The 17,139-nt window shown below is 29.1% G+C and overlaps 1 protein-coding gene across 5 annotated transcripts in view; it reads left to right on the top strand.

Annotated features, from left to right (window-relative positions):
- LOC141534718 (uncharacterized) overlaps window positions 1-17,139 on the top strand; it is a 44,481-nt gene that overhangs the window by 21,693 nt on the left and 5,649 nt on the right. For all 5 annotated transcript variants that reach the window (XM_074254252.1, XM_074254248.1, XM_074254249.1 and 2 more), the window contains 6 exons: window positions 2,587-2,730; window positions 4,459-4,603; window positions 5,451-5,537; window positions 5,831-5,957; window positions 14,749-15,435; window positions 16,003-16,458. In XM_074254252.1, coding sequence (XP_074110353.1) covers window positions 2,587-2,730; window positions 4,459-4,603; window positions 5,451-5,537; window positions 5,831-5,957; window positions 14,749-15,435; window positions 16,003-16,458 — 1,646 coding nt within the window. The remainder of the gene's footprint in view (window positions 1-2,586; window positions 2,731-4,458; window positions 4,604-5,450; window positions 5,538-5,830; window positions 5,958-14,748; window positions 15,436-16,002; window positions 16,459-17,139) is intronic.

Genomic DNA, 17,139 nt, shown 5'->3' on the forward strand with positions numbered 1-17,139 from the left:
TACGCAAAGCAATGTAAATTGAATTAATTAGCGCTGGCTAATTAAATTCTTTTTTTAACGTTGCGTACCAATCCGAGAATTGATTTGACAGTGATATTTAAGATATTTATATAAAAGACCTGTAGTAATCGACACAGTAGAACAATCCATCAATTTTTTTCGGTAATTTTTCATAAAATCATAAAAACAAAAATATTTAACCGCAAAAATTTTAAATTAAACGTAAAATTAAAAAATTCCAAATATTATCAATTATAATTATAAATTAAATATTAAATCAAGCACATATTTGCAATAAAGTGAAATTTAAAATATTAAATATTTAGCTAAAAGATAAAAATTCCTCAAGTCTGCTCAGGTAAAAAATTTATCATTCTAAAAATTAAAGACATAAAAAATTACCAAAAAAATTAATATTAAATTAATTACCAAATTTTCTTCAGCAGATTCTTTTTTCTCATTACTTGCCATTGTATAATTACAATCACCTGTAAGTGTATCAAGTTAAAGCGTCTCGTTTCAATGAAAGGTAGTAAACAGCGCGTACATATACAGTATCATAATACTCATATGACCGATCAAAATTCACGTGGGAACCGCGTATGAGCGTACAACTAGGATATATAATATACAGAATAGCAAAAGTAAAAATTTCATCTCATTACACCAGACCGGGTTGTCCAATCCTCAATCCTCAAGTACAGAGAGCAGAGGAAGAGAGTCACGCCTCGATAATTCCTCCGAGTTCTTTTTGGACTCGGACTCGCTTGGTTAAGTCGCCTTTCGATTTAATTCTCTCCATCCCATAATATTACTATATATAAATACAGTACACATCCCGACAAAACCGTCTATGTCGATTCTATCTATCACATCCACATCCCAGATTATTTGTGGTAGTTTCTTTTTGTTGGGTCTGTACACTAATACTCATTATTATAAATTTTTTCTGCTATCCAGATGAAACTTGGCTCTAAACTTCTTTTAATCCGACTTCTTTTAAGACTGGAAGTAAAAAATAATTATTGATCATTTCTTATTTATTAACGCGGTAAAAAGCTATCCCATAATAATATATGACTTTCTCTGTGCTGATCCCGATATAATTTAATAATAATAATAATAATAATTGTAATTATTAGTTTAATGTCGTATACTTACGTTTATGTGCGATGAAATATTTGTGGTTGAATTCGAGTCATGACCTTCAGCTCATCATCGTCTAGATGGATTTCCGTTCTTATTATACTCATACTTATGCTCATGGTGTGTATAAGTAGCCTCAGATATATATCTCTACGTAATACACTTACTGTACTTGAGTATGGGTGTACATAGAAATTACTTGCGAGTTTCTTCACACGCAATTCATCCTCTTAGCTGCGATTATACTCGCACGTAACGTTTTAATTTTTATTTATGTGCGCACTCTAAATAAATAAATAAAATTTATTTGCCAGCTGAGAATCAGTTTGTATCATTTTTAATTTTATTCCGTTTGTTTATGTCAAAAAAAAAAAAAATAAATAAGAAAACCGCCAAAATTCAAAAAATCCCCGAGAACTTATCCTGCGCATGCGCGTGGATTGTTCCGCGCGGAACTAAAATAACGCCTAGCGCTTATCGCTATTTTCGCACCGATATCTTTTTTTATGATCGCTTTTGAAGAAGTTTTCATAGAAATTATTAAAGTTGCGATGAAACTGATGATTTAAAAAAAATTTTTTTTTTAATTGTAACCTGCGCACTGCGCACTGCGAATTAAAATGATTAATCAGCAATTGTCAAAGCAGATGAGCGGGTTAGTTATCCGAGGAATGTTTTATTGGTCATGACTCAAATTTAATGAATAAAAGAGGTCATGGATTATTATTATAAGTGACAAAGTACAGGTGTACGGACGCATTCCAAACTCTCTCGTAATCGTTGGTCGATATCGTTTCCGGCGACGGTGCTTTTTAATTTACTGTTCACGATATTGACACCGTTCATCTACAAAAGGTTCTTGACCTTCGGATTAATATTTTCAATGCTAATCCAGATTTGTTATTGTTGCGATTAATAAAACGCTACGATAAGCCACATAATAATTAAATTATTAATTACTAATTTACAATACGTGATTTTTACAAGTGCCTTGCATAACACCGAGGGTAATTAATTAATTAACGATAATTGTTACTAGAATAGTAGAATATTTAATTATAATTGCATTGGGATGTGCAATTAGATGTTTCTATGCTATTATTTTCCTGATAAAGATGTTTTATTGTTAAATAATTACTTTTTACTATTTACATAATGTTATGTTTATGCAATGTAAGTCTCATTGCTTATATTGATGGCAACAAAGGAGCGCTTGAAGGTGAAAAATAATAAAAAAATTGTACTTAATAATTTTAAAAATTATCGAGCAAGATTTAACGTAACTTTTTAAGCGACATCGCCGGTAAACTTTTTACGGAATCTCTCTACGTCGGTAGATAATTATTTAATAACAAGGACGAGCAGGAAGTTTAATTTATAAAAACAAATTGGATAATAAAGCGGTTAGTGAATAATATTTTTTTTTTTTTATGATTACAGTAGTAAAGAGGAGAAAAGTACCGGGATGGTTCTGACCGTCACCGAAGATACTCCGGCAGATATGCTCGCCGGGAGTATGGAGCTCATAGTCCAGCTGCCCAGAGATCATAACACTCATGCTGAACGTGTCACCGTTGAACGGAGGTATTTATATATTTTATTAAAAAATTTTTAAGTTATGAAATTTATTTTTCAGCGCTGAAATAATTTTTAGGAAAGAAATATTTATAGTTTCTCAGAATATATTTTTTAGAATGTTCATTTACAGTTTGCCTAATCGATGGAAAGGTTTTACCCATGAAATATTATCTTATTAGATAGTTGTCCTAATACAGAAGCTCATTTGCATAATTATTTTTATTAAGAGTCTATTAGATAAATGTAATTTTATTTTAAAGATATTCTGAATTGGGAAACTATTTTTTAAGACAGACGGTTTGAGAAAACTAAAAGTCATCGACTATTTCTCAGATGAATATTCAATAAAAGGTCTCATTTAATTTAAAATTGGATAGAATTCCCATTAATTTTACGTAGAAGGCACCAGTCAGCTAATAAAAAATTTTTAAATCCTTGGTACAGATTTTAATTTAAATTTATTTGCACACAGAAAAAAAAAATTAACTTAAATCAAATAAATAATTTTGAAAAACATTAGCTTTTTGATTTGAGTAAAAAAATTCTTAAACTAATAAATTTTTCTTGTCTTGATTCAAGATAATTTTTTTTTCTGTGCAAGAAAATATAAAAAATTTAACGACGAATGATCTCTTAAATTTTCAAAAGTTGAATAGAAAATTCCTCTTGACAATTGACGCATCAATATCCTTAAAAAAGAAAGTCAAACCTGTTGACAATTGGTAATTCATATTTAAACATTCTTGACATGCTCTCGAAAGAAATCGAAAATACTTAAAACTCAGAGTATGTACATAGCATTATCACAACTACGGTAGCATTAATGTGTACATAGCGTGTCAACATCTACATTGATCTCCTCTCAGTAATCCATCCTTCGAAACTCGCACACATGTGCTCATAATGTCCCTGCAATAAACCAAAGCAAAAGCAAATGAAAGACACGCACATATTCGAGTGAATTCGTTTTTACGCAATCGAAAGTATTACATTACATTACTCGTGTGCATTTATTTATCCCTTTCTCCTTTCCTCCCTTAAGTTGTGTTAACATTGCATCGGCTTGACCGTTTCCATTTATGTATCACTTGACTACCTTCAATGCACATCCATCCAGATTAATACAAGCAACGCACACGTACATATATCATAATACTTTCAATCCAGCCGTTCATTCATTACTTGATTTGCTAACAAGAATTAACATTATATTGGCCAATATTTTACTTCATTTATTTGTCAAAGTCTAATGTCAATATTTAGTGCGGCAATAATTCACCGTAATTTATATTTATGTATATATGTATATAAATATAGAATATAATTTTACATTATATTATATTATATTACGGTTTTATTGAAGTAACTGTTAAATAAAAGTATTAATTTTAGATAAAAGTCTTTGGCAAATTTATATCGCTGATGCATACGTAGAAAACCATCAATATCGTTAACGTGCTCGAACCGTAACCGATTGCTGAATTGATCGTTAAAGTTTAGTCAAGCGAGGCAATTGTATTTCCTCGACATTTTTATATTTTTCCGTTATTATTATTGCTATTATTGTTATTATTTAACCCAACAAACGCTAAATTATTGAGTTTATTATTCATTAGCTAATTTATAATTTTATTATTTCTATTTTAAATTATGTAGTTTTTTTAGTTTTAATAATTTAATATCTTCAGCCCTGCACTGAAGAAATAGTGATTAGAGTTCATTGGTATTTTTCAGCACCGCGATGATGGATCTCCTGGTGCAAATAGCAACAGCACACAAATTGGCGGCTTCGAGTTATACTTTGCAAGCGATTGGCGAACAAGGTCGGATTTTGCCCCATCAACCGAACACTCCCATCGGTGCTCTGGATGCTCTCGAGGTATTTTTATTGCTACCGATCATCGGCATAAGTTTTTTTTTTTCTTTCTAGTATTTTTTATTTTATTAAACCCAGTAATCTTATTATCTAGTAAAATACTTTTCCCTTCAACCAATTTATTACTTTGGATAAGTTTAAAAATTTTTTTAATTTATTTATAAAAAAAAAATTTATTTGTGCAATTTAAAAAAAATTTTTTTTAATTCTAATTTAATAAATTAAAAAAAAAATCTCCCAGTGGGTTATTTTGAAAATAACATTCAATAAGAATAAAATATTAAAAAAATTTATTGAAAATTTTTTTGTATTATTTAAAATTTAAAAGGAATGTTGAAGAGTTTTAAAATAGTAATAATCTCATTTTCAATCAAGCAAACTGCAACAGACAATGGACGGACGTTGGGCTCGTTATATAACGCACCCGTTTTAACAACGTCTATTTTTGGTCACCTACTTTTAAATATTAATTAATTCATAAATTTATAAAATTTTTCTATTTTATTACGCAACATTACTTAGTCATAAAAATACACACTTTTTAAAAACGGTTAACATTTTAAATAAAAAATAAATCATCGAAAAGAAAGTTGACCAAAAAATTAAGGACAAATTATTTTCTTAGTTTTATTTAAATTCGAAATTTTAATTTTAATTTTATATTTTTTGTATAAACCAAAAAATAATAAAAAAATTAATTTAATTGTTGCAAATGTCTAAAAAATTTTTTGATGTCTGTAAAAAAAGGATAATTGTTGTATTAAATAAAAAAACAAGAGCAATATTAATGTAAGTAATTTGTTTAACTCGTAAAAATATAATAAAATAGTTTGTTTTATTTTAATTGTAGGTAAAATTATTACCAAAACAGGGGACATTCATTCCAAGAAAAACGAAGCAGGCGAGTCAACCGTTTGAAACAACTTTTAGATTACAAGTATGTACCAATCACTCCTATCCTGCATTAATGAAATAACACATTGAGTTTGATCGAGTGTTACGTCAGAGCCTCGGACAAGTGTATAAATAACACGTACGCTCACGTTCGATTGACGAGTCCTGTAATTTCATTTTGGAAAAAAAAAAAATAATTATCATTAGATTATCCTATTTTATCTTTATTTATTACTCATAGATCCTTTTTTACTTTCTAATTTAATATTTAACAACTTACGGTCGACAGTAAACCTGTCAGATGATCAGTTATTAACGATTGTTTAATTTTTTCAGGTCCATCTGCCACGCAATCAGCTGTACGTGTCGCGGGTGAGTCCCAAGACAAACCTCGGTGACATTTTATCAGAAGTTTGCCGTGAAAAGAACCTGGACAAGAATAAATACGAGCTAAGGCATCCAGGTGAGTTTAAACAACCTTAAACTGATCGGCAGGTTTATGTTATAAAAAATAATATAACAATAACAAGAATCGAAGTATGAAAAAATAAAAAGTTTCAAGGCTAAGCCGAGATGACGTCGAGACCGGTTGGGATAAATTTTGGAAAGTGACAGCACTGGTTTTACCCTCTCAGCGAACGGTCAATTAAATATTGCAAAAGTTGTCTCTCTGAGCATCACATTCCTGTATTTATATATATATATATATATATATATATATATATATATATATATATATATATATATATATATATATATATATATATATATATATTTAATATAAAAAGTATTTAAACCTGTTAAGTCAAACAACTACGCGTTATATTATACACTGTTACGTTTTGCATATTTATACACACGGACATCAGTCTCTTATTTTTATGCTCTCACTTAAAGAATCCCTCAGAGAAAAAAAGGACCCAAGAAAAGGATTATCGCTGCAAATCCAATTTAAAAAAATTATTTATTAAATTAATATTCAAATTATTTCTTTATCTTTTATCAAGGATTTTATTTTACGTTTAATTGATAGCCAGGTACGATCGTTTAATTTATTTCTTCAAACTATAAGTTGTAAAAAAAAGTTCGATTGAAGTTAAGGGATTTATTTATTTTATTTTATTTTTTTTTTTTTTTTTTTTTTTTTTCATTATTTTTCTGTTAATTAAAATGTTTATTAAAATCGATAGTGTGTAATTAGAGGTAAATATATATGTGTGTGTGGATTTAGTTTTTAATTGCGCGAAATCCGGCAAGGCTGGACGTCATCACGGTGTAATACACTATGCAACATAACAATATTACGCCACTCTCTCTCCCTCTTAACTTCGTCATCATTATATTCCAGCCGTGTGCGCTAATTAAAGATTTCTTCTTTACGTTATTCTCCCGCTATGCTCCTTAATGGCAGGATCTCCCATGGAACGACTTTAGCCAGCGGAAATTCCGCGACTAGACATTATAAATTAGATAAACCACAAAATTATTTTTTTATATCTAAGATGACACTCTTGCTCGTTTTTTTTTTTTTTTTTCATTCAATCAATATTTAACGATCAAGATAATAATAAATAATAACATTATTAAATTATTAGAAAGATATTTTATTCTATCGAGCATTGATAAAGAAAAAGTTGTACAAATAACATTATATTTTATTTTATATAAATAATTATTTTCCCCGATATAAATATCTATTGAGTGTGAGAACAAACGAGTTTTAAACTTCCGTTCTCATTGATTGACGTTACTAACTTTCAACCTGTTATTTATATATTTGTAAGTCGTCAAGATGTATCATAACATAAATATATTTATATAAATAGTTATTTACTGGATCTAAGAAAATAACATGGTTAGATAAATTTTTTATTAACTTACTTACTCGTTACTTTTAACAGGTGATAATTAAAAATTTTACACGTTTTAACTTTTACAGCACTAACATACCCATCAAATTTTATTGTTATTTTATCTGACAAGTACATAAATATCTTAACTTTGATATTTACCTTATTTATTCATAAATAACCCCGTTAATAATTATACAGTATGTAAATACTGACATTTAGTATCGAATATTAGTGAGCTTCTTAATGTTAATATTTTAATTAATACCAATTCTATAAAATTATTTTAGATAATATTACTTAATATTTTATTTTTTTTTAATTAACAATTCATTTTTTTTTTTAATTTTATTTTTTTATATTTTATAATTAATATCAAGTATTCTTATTTTGTAAAAAAAACTCTGATAATAATAACTAGCAACCTTGCAGACACTATGTGACGGCCGTGACTTATGAACTATAAATGAATACGATTTTGCCTTATTAAATAATGAATTTTGTTAAATTACACTGTACTTTCTTAACAATTGACATTTTTTAAAATATAAGCTCATTCTGATGTTACACTCTTCAAGAGCTTTCATTTGAATACCCACATGCATTTTGATATATTTGTCATATATATATATATATATATATATATATATATATATATATATATATATATATATATATATATACAGGGTGTCTCAGAAGTCGTGAGCCACCGGACAGGGTGTGGTAGAAAATTGGATTCTGAATAGAAAAGTCCTTTACCATTTTTCGATCAGACCCATAGAAAAATTACTACAAATTTATGAAAATAGACCAATGAGGAGCGCGGTTTAGCGGCAGAACGGTAGGCGCAAGAGCGAGCGAGTGGAAGCGCGACAGGCAATGAGTGCGCGCTCGCTTGCACACGTGTGATATCATTGCTCAGTTATAGCGGGATGCCCGCATGCAATAATAATGATCAATGATACTCCTGTAAATAAAAAAATTAATATTAGAAAAATCATCCCATAGACAGCCCCATAAAATAAAAAATGTGCGATTTTTTGATAATTAAAACTCAAATTTTCGGTGTCACCGAAAAATGAAAAAAAAAAAAAAAGCCAACAGTCATATTCAATGATACCCCTGTAATTAAAAAAAAAAAAAAGAAAAGTTATAAAAGTACCCCATACACTCTGAGATACAGCCCCATAAAGCCAAAAATTTGCGATTATTTAATGATGAAATTCAAATGATCAGTGTGCACTTGAAGTTAAAAAAAAAAGCAATAAAAATAATCAGTGACACTACAGTAGGTGAAGAAAATTGAAAAAAAATTAAAAACTACCCCATAGACAGGGAGATACAGCCCCGTAAAGCCGAAAATTCGCGATTATTTAATAATGAAATTCAAATGATCAGAGTGCACTTGAAGTGAAAAAAAAAGCAATAAAAATAATCAGTGACACTACAGTAGGTGAAGAAAATTTTTAAAAATAAAAACTACCCCATAGACAGGGAGATACAGTCCCATAAAGCCAAAAATTGTGCGATATTTCAATAATTAAAATAGAAATTTTCGGCGACTACTCAAAATTTCCAATAAAAATCTAGGACTAATAGTTAACTATACCCATAACAATCAGAAAAAAATTAAAAATTACAAAACCACCACCCCATAGACACCGAGATACGGCCCCATAAAACCGGGATTGCTCGATTTTTTTGGATTGTTATTGAAATTCTCGGTGTCCACTCAAAATAAGTCAAAGAAAATTATTGTACTTTCTGATGTTATCTTTGTTATGAAATAAAAATCGAAATTTTAGGAACCACCCCAGAGTCACCGAGATACACTCCCATACACTCGCGATTTGTCGATTTTTATTTGACGTAAATTGAAATTCTCGGTGTCCACTTAAAATAACAGAATTACAATAATCTTCCTATCTAATGTAACCTCGGTCATACACAAAGATATCAAAATTATGGAATCCACCCTATAAACACCGAGATACACCCCCATAAACTGGCGATAAGTCGATGTTTAATTTACTTTCAATGAAATTCTCGGTGTCCACTGAAAATAACAAAAAGAAAATAATCCTTCTATTCAATTTAACGTCAGTCATACATAAAAATATCAAAATTATGGAGTCCACCCCATAGACACTGAGATGCGCCCCCATAAAGCCGCGATTTGTCAATTTTTCATTTATTTAATTTGAAATTTTCGGTATCCACTGAAAATAAGCCAAAGAAAACTATCCCACTTTCCAGTTCAATCTTCGTCATGAATTAAAAAAAGAAAATTTCGGAATCCACCCGATAAACATCAGGAGACAACCCTATAAAGCCGCGATTTTTCGATTTTCCATCGATTTAAATGGAAATTCTCGGTGTCCACTGAAAATAACTTAAAAAAAATTATCGTACTTTCCAATGTAACCTTTGTAAAGAATTGAAAAATCAAAATTTAAGAATCCACCTCATAGACACTGAGATACACCCCCATAAAGCTGCGATTTCTCCATTATTTGTGAAGTTAAGTTGAAATTCTCGGTGTCAACTCGGAATAACTCAAAGAAAATTATCTTTCTTTCCAGTTTAACCTTTTTATGAATTAAAAATCAAAATTTTGGAATCCACCCCATAAACACCGAGAGGCAACCCCACAATGCCACAATTGTTCGATTTTTATTGATTTAAATTGAAATTCTCGGTGTCTACTCAAAATAAGTAAAAGAAAATTATTGTACTTTTTAATGTTATCTCTGTTATAAAATAATAAATCAAAATTTTAGAATCCACCCCACAGACACCGAGATACATCCCCATACAGTCGCTATTTGTCGATTTTTAATTGACTTAAATTGAAATTCTCGGTGTCCACTTAAAATAAAGAGCATAAACTCATTCCACTTTCCAATTTACTCTTTTTAATAAATGAAAATATCAAAATTCAAGAATTCACCCCATAGACCCCAAGATACACCTCCATAAAGCCGCGATTTATCGATTTTTTGTGGATTGATATCGAAATTTTCGGTGTCATATGAAAATTTGAATTTTAATTATTGAAAAATCGCAAATTGTTGGCTTTATTTGGATGTTTGTTAGTGTCTATGCGGTGGATTTTCAAGAGTTAAGTTTTTTTATGTTTTTAAGGGTGTAATTTAAAAGTACAATAGGTTTCTCTTGTTGTTGTTAAATGGACACCAAGAATTTCAATTTCAATTACTAACAAATCACAAATTAGCGGATTTATGGGGTCCTATCTCGCCGTTAATGGGGTGTTTTTTCAAATCTTATTTTTTTTTGCTTACAAGAGTATATCTGAAAATGAGTTTTCATACTTTTCATTTATTTTCAACGGACACCGAGAAGTAGCATTTTAATTACTAAAAATCAGAAATTTTCAGCTTAATGGGATCATAATTCGGAGTTTGCGGGGTGGTTTTTTAAATAATAATTTTTTTCGATACACAGGAGTTTAATCGATAAGTACAAAAGGTTTCTTTTGTTGATTTTCAATGGGCACCAATAATTTGAATTTTAATTTCTAAGCAATCCCGATTTTTGTGCGTTATCAAGTCATATTTCGGTATCTATGGGGTGTTTTTACAATTTTTTAAATTTGTCTGATGGTCAAAAGTACCACTGATAATTTTGATTGGTATTTTTTTTCTATTTCGAATGCACTGTGAATATTTTAATTTTTATGTTAAATAATCCCGAAATACTCGGCTTTATTAGGCTGTATCTTAGTGTCTATGGGGTGGTTTTTGTAATTTTTAATTTTTTTCTGATTGTTATGGGTATAGTTAACTATTAGTCCTAGATTTTTATTTGAAATTTTGAGTAGTCGTCGAAAATTTCTATTTTAATTATTGAAATATCGCACAATTTTTGGCTTTATGGGACTGTATCTCCCTGTCTATGGGGTAGTTTTTTATTTTTAAAAATTTTCTTCACCTACTGTAGTGTCACTGATTATTTTTATTGCTTTTTTTTTAACTTCAAGTGCACACTGATCATTTGAATTTCATCATTAAATAATCGCAAATTTTTGGCTTTATGGGGCTGTATCTCAGAGTGTATGGGGTACTTTTATAACTTTTCTTTTTTTTTTTAATTACAGGGGTATCATTGAATATGACTGTTGGCTTTTTTTTTTTTTTTCATTTTTCGGTGACACCGAAAATTTGAGTTTTAATTATCAAAAAATCGCACATTTTTTATTTTATGGGGCTGTCTATGGGATGATTTTTCTAATATTAATTTTTTTATTTACAGGAGTATCATTGATCATTATTATTGCATGCGGGCATCCCGCTATAACTGAGCAATGATATTACACGTGTGCAAGCGAGCGCGCACTCATTGCCTGTCGCGCTTCCACTCGCTCGCTCTTGCGCCTACCGTTCTGCCGCTAAACCGCGCTCCTCATTGGTCTATTTTCATAAATTTGTAGTAATTTTTCTATGGGTCTGATCGAAAAATGGTAAAGGACTTTTCTATTCAGAATCCAATTTTCTACCACACCCTGTCCGGTGGCTCACGACTTCTGAGACACCCTGTATATTTAATATATATAAATATATAAAATATATGAAAAATTGATGTGGGTACTCAAATGAAAGGTCTCGGTGAGTGTAACATCGGGATGAGCTTATATCTTTAAAAATGTCCATAGTTCACAAGATACAAGGTTATTTCTTAATTATGTATGACACTAAATTTCACTGAAAAAATCGATTTTATCGCATGATTATCCTGGAGACAAAATTTTTCTTATTCTGTTAATAATATAGATAAAAAATTTTTCAGTCATTATTATTAAGTCCATAATAATAATAATAATAATAATAATAAATTATAAAAATTAAATTATTATGATTATTAAATAAAAATAAATTTTTTAATTAAAAAAAAAATTTTTTTTACTGTCAATAATAATAATAATAAATAAATTAATTAAAAAAGATATACGTGCTATCAGCCAATAAAATTAATCTCATTGATCTCTGATGTCATTTAAGTTATTTTATCACATAAGATAATCAATAAATAATATTTCAAAATAATTTATTTGGCATAACGAGTTGGATCGGATAAAAAAGAATAAAAAGATCATAAGAGCCGCTAATATAAATAGCAGGTTGAGATATTAGATAATAAACATAATCTTTTATTCTAGTCTACTAAATCGTGCGGTTAAATTATAAAATCTAAATTATTATTTTAAAATTCTCTGGTAATAATAATTCTAATACTAACATCAGAGTTTACTCGGGAAGAATAATTAATCATATCTTCACGTCCGAGCAAAGCAAAGAGGGAATAGAATAGAGTATAAAACAAGAAGAAGAAAAGTTGCTGCTGGACAGAGTAAGTCGCTGATTGTAAATGGAAATAACCGGTATGCGGTTAATCTAGAGATGCTAGCAGATAGACGCTACGCTAGGTTGATGTTATTGCGAACCCGGTGATTTTCTCCTGATCATTCTGCGTTTCATTCCTCCAGCCAACTAAACAACAACTTCTCGCTCCTGCATACCTCGATGGCTTCTGTTAAATGGATTTAAAATTTATCAGCAAACTGAATTTTTGAACTAAAATTTATCTTTAGTAATTATAAATATAATAATTTTTTTTTTCTTGGATAAGAATCCAACAACACATTAGCAGTCTTATCTGTTCAGTGTTATTACAAAACCTCGTCATAGGTATTTTTATATAAAAAAATTTATTATTTATTCTGTGTTGCATTATCAGCAATAATTGTTACTTATTATCTCTAAGAGATCGTTTGTACTCTTAAATACACTGTTAATGTACGATGAATTGTCTGACTCAATTACACACACATGAAAATAAATAGATATATATTTGTGTGGTAAAAATACAAAAGTTTCCAAATAGAGAACACAAGTGATTTTATGCAATTTCCTCATGTAAGTAATTTACAGTTGAGAAGTCTATTGACCTCATTTTTACACATTATAGTTCTTATAAAACGTCATTTAGATCTAACTTATTCATCTAATTGTTCTCTAATTGTCATTAGTTTTTTTTTTTATTTTTATTCTCACAAGAATTCTCAAAGCAAATAATTATTTATTATTGTTATTAAAAGGCGCTGATAAAAATCTATTCATTAGTTTTTTTTCTTAAGAAGTTTCACTCGAATTATTAATTCCATTTCTGGCGATACTTTCAGATGCACCGAGAGTTATCAGTTTCATTCTCGTTACCGCTTACATTACCTACATACTTTTTTATTAAGCGATTTTATCTTAAATGTAAGCCAAAAAACCTTCAACCCGTCAATCAAATTGATTTTAAAAAATTTTTTTAAATAGTAATATAAATAGTATTCTGTATTTAGCCAACCAAGGAAGAAATAAAAATTTAACAGCCGTCATTAAAGCCAGCAAAAAATAAAATAATTTCATGGTGATTTCTATAAATTTTCTCCGGATACTTTTAGTGGGTTTTTTTTTTTTTTTTAAATTAAATGACACATGTGTTATCTTCTCAGACGGTTTTCACCACTTGCTAAGTCATTCTGCAAAACGATCTCTGAATACATTCAACATTATCGCTAATGAGACACTGGGTACTACTGTCAACTTGTTCGCTCCTTTATTTCTTAACACATTAAATAAATGGATCCTTGTATATGTTCCTGAAATATAAAGACACATATTTAACTTTGACCAACACATGTATCCAGATTTTTATAAGGTTTCAGAAGCCATTTATATCTGTTTTTTATTTTTTATCCAATATCCATTGAACATAAACTATTTTATTAGCGATGAAATACTTACAGTTGAATTATGTCAAAATATCAAATAAATAAATAAAAAAAAAATTTTTTTTATAAAAATTATACTTATGTAAATGTATATAAAAATTAAATTTATTAAATTTTAAATAATAATTTAAAAACTTGATTATAAAATATTTATAAAAATAAATTAAAAAAATTTTTCTATTTTTTAATTATATAAAAAAATTATTTTTATTTGTAATAAAAAATTTTGATCATTTTTCTTTGTGAAAATATAAAATTATAAATGTTTAAAAAATAATAAATATCATAATTCATTATTTTAAAAATAAACCAGGCCTAGAAATTTTTTTTTTTAACTTTGATTGATATTTTTTTTTTAAAAATTGAATTTATAATTTTTTAGAATTTTTAAGGATGCAATTTTTTTTTTTTAATTTTTTTGCTTTAATTTATTTTAGAATTATGCGTAATTAAGGGTAAAATAATTTAGATGTAAAGTTAAAAAAATTATTTTATAAAAAAAATAAAATTTTAACTGAAATTTTTTTATAACATAAACCTGTAAATTTTTTCAATGATTAAATTTTTAAAAAATGAATTAAAAAAAAAAAATTGTAATTTTTTAGGTAACCACAAAGAAGTATTGGACTTGTCATTATCTCTGCAAGATTACCAACTCCAAGAAGTAACCTTGTATGCAAAGCAAGACCAGAGTCTGAGTTCAGCTTTGAGTTCCCAGGACATAATGGTGCTGCAGCGTCAAGAGGAGCGACGACGTCATCAAGCGAAGCAAAGTATCTTTGGTTTCATGTTCAGGAAATCCTCGAAAGAGAACTCGTCGATGAGCACCGAGAGCGGGAGTTACGGGGCGAGAAGTGTTTCTCCCGCGAGAAGCGACGACACTGGAAGAAGCATAAGTCCCATGGTCGCGCCTGTCCCGACAAGGCCACTGAGAAAGAGACGACCTGCGCCCAACCCTCCGACTCGTCAATCTGCGTCGAGGGAAAACGATGTGGTTAACGCCAAGACTAATAACAAAGATTGTGAGACCACTGAGGACAAGCTGGTAATAACTCACAGTCGTAATAGCAGCGACAGCTCTGGCTACCACGAGGCTTCAGTCCTCAGCGATAATCCGGATTCTGCTGGTAGAATGCCGGAAACTCTGCCCAGGAGAGCTCGCCCGCCCAGCAGCAAGTTGGAGCCGCGAAAACTTGCTCTGACTTCCCAGGCCAGCAAGAGCCTCTGTAATTTAGCGATTAGTTCTGGTGGGCTTAGTCATGCTAATAGTAATACATCATTAAGCTCTACTGGTAAGGCTTACTTTTATTCTTTATTTAATTATATTTAATTAATTTAATTAACTGGTAATTAGTTTAGTTATTTTATTTTATTTAATTAATGTAATGATGTTGATTATAAAATTTTTATATAAGTTTTATAGATAAGTAATGTCCTTTATAATAATCCTGAAATTTTATTTTATAAAATTATTTTTATTTAAATTATTATATGCATAAAGAAATTTTTAAAAATCAATTCTTTTAATTTATTAAATTGTTCAATTTTAAATTGAGAAAAAAAATTTTTTAAACTATAAATATTTTATATTTTTATAATTATTTAATTTCATTAAAAAGGGCATTAAATTTTATTAAAAAAAAAACTTTCAATTAATAATAATAATAATAATAATAATAATAATAATAATAATAATAATAATAATAATAATAATAATAATAATAATAAAATTAATTTGTTTGCATAATCAGAAACGAATTCAAGTGAGTTAATAAAATTTATAATTAACGATAAATGATAAAGCATTAATAATTGATGATGATGTTTATTGATGATAATAATAATTGTTTTTGTTAAAGGTATTAGAAAGAAACGAGCAGCGCCTCAGCCGCCGGTGAGTAGGCCACTGTCCTCGGCGATATCATCACAAGCCTTGGAACGTATTGTTGACTCAGAAGAGTCTCTAACTTCGGACATGGGTGTATCAAAGCCTCCGTCAGATATTGCTGCGTCAGAAACAGAAACTCACTCGAAAGCAAACTCAGACATTGTTGTTGGCAGTCATACTATTAAGACCATCGAGGATTTCAATTTTGATAGTTTTCCTAAACGGGACCTTGTTAAATTGTCTAAAGACAGTAACCAAATAGATGCTTTTGAGCTCGTCAAAAAAGCACCAATACCTATTGAAGTATCTGTAGTTATTGAGAAAAAATCCTCCACTCCTGTTGAAAAATTACCGACACCTCCTGCTCCTGTTGAGGCTTTATCAGTATACCAAGAAAATAATTATTTAGAGGCTAGAGTTAAAAGAGGTAAGTTTGTTCGTAGTACAAGCAGTTTTGATGATAATGAAGTAGCTTTTAGTTTCGTATCACAAAATTCTTATGAAAAAATTTATGAAGATGAAGAAATTAAAAATAATAATAATTATATTGGCAAAAAATCAATAGATAAGTTTAATTATTTTGAAATTGATAACAAGATTAAATTAAAATTAGATAAAAATTATCAAGATAGAAGAAAAAATTTGTTAAAAATATCTAACATCAAATTAGATAACATAGAAAATTCAAATGGTAGAATGATAAACCGGACAAGTGATAAATTAAATATAGATAAAGAAAACAGTGATAGGTGGACGGTTAAATATTCACGTAGCTTAAATTCAAGCAATTGTAATCAGAAGAGAGCTCTGAGGAGCAAAGATCGAGTTGTAGGTGTCAGTGACCTTAAATTAGAAGAAGATCCGGAGATTAAAACAGCCAATAATAATGATAATTTATTAAATTTATTAAATCCCGGTGGAATGAGAACGAGAAAGTCAAACTCAATATCTGAGTATGATGTTTTTAAAAACAATTCATCATCGCGACTGAGTAATTTAGAGATTTTAGACACCGTACCTCCGTCTATCACTGAGAAACTTGTTGACATTAAAAAAGCACCGGTTGATGCTGTTGAAGACATTATTCTCAATGATGTAAAAGGCATCC

This window comes from Cotesia typhae, unplaced genomic scaffold (assembly GCF_013202065.1).
Source record: "Cotesia typhae breed Kobodo isofemale line unplaced genomic scaffold, CoteBio_Ctyphae scaffold_13, whole genome shotgun sequence".
Taxonomy (NCBI): Eukaryota; Metazoa; Arthropoda; class Insecta; order Hymenoptera; family Braconidae; genus Cotesia; species Cotesia typhae.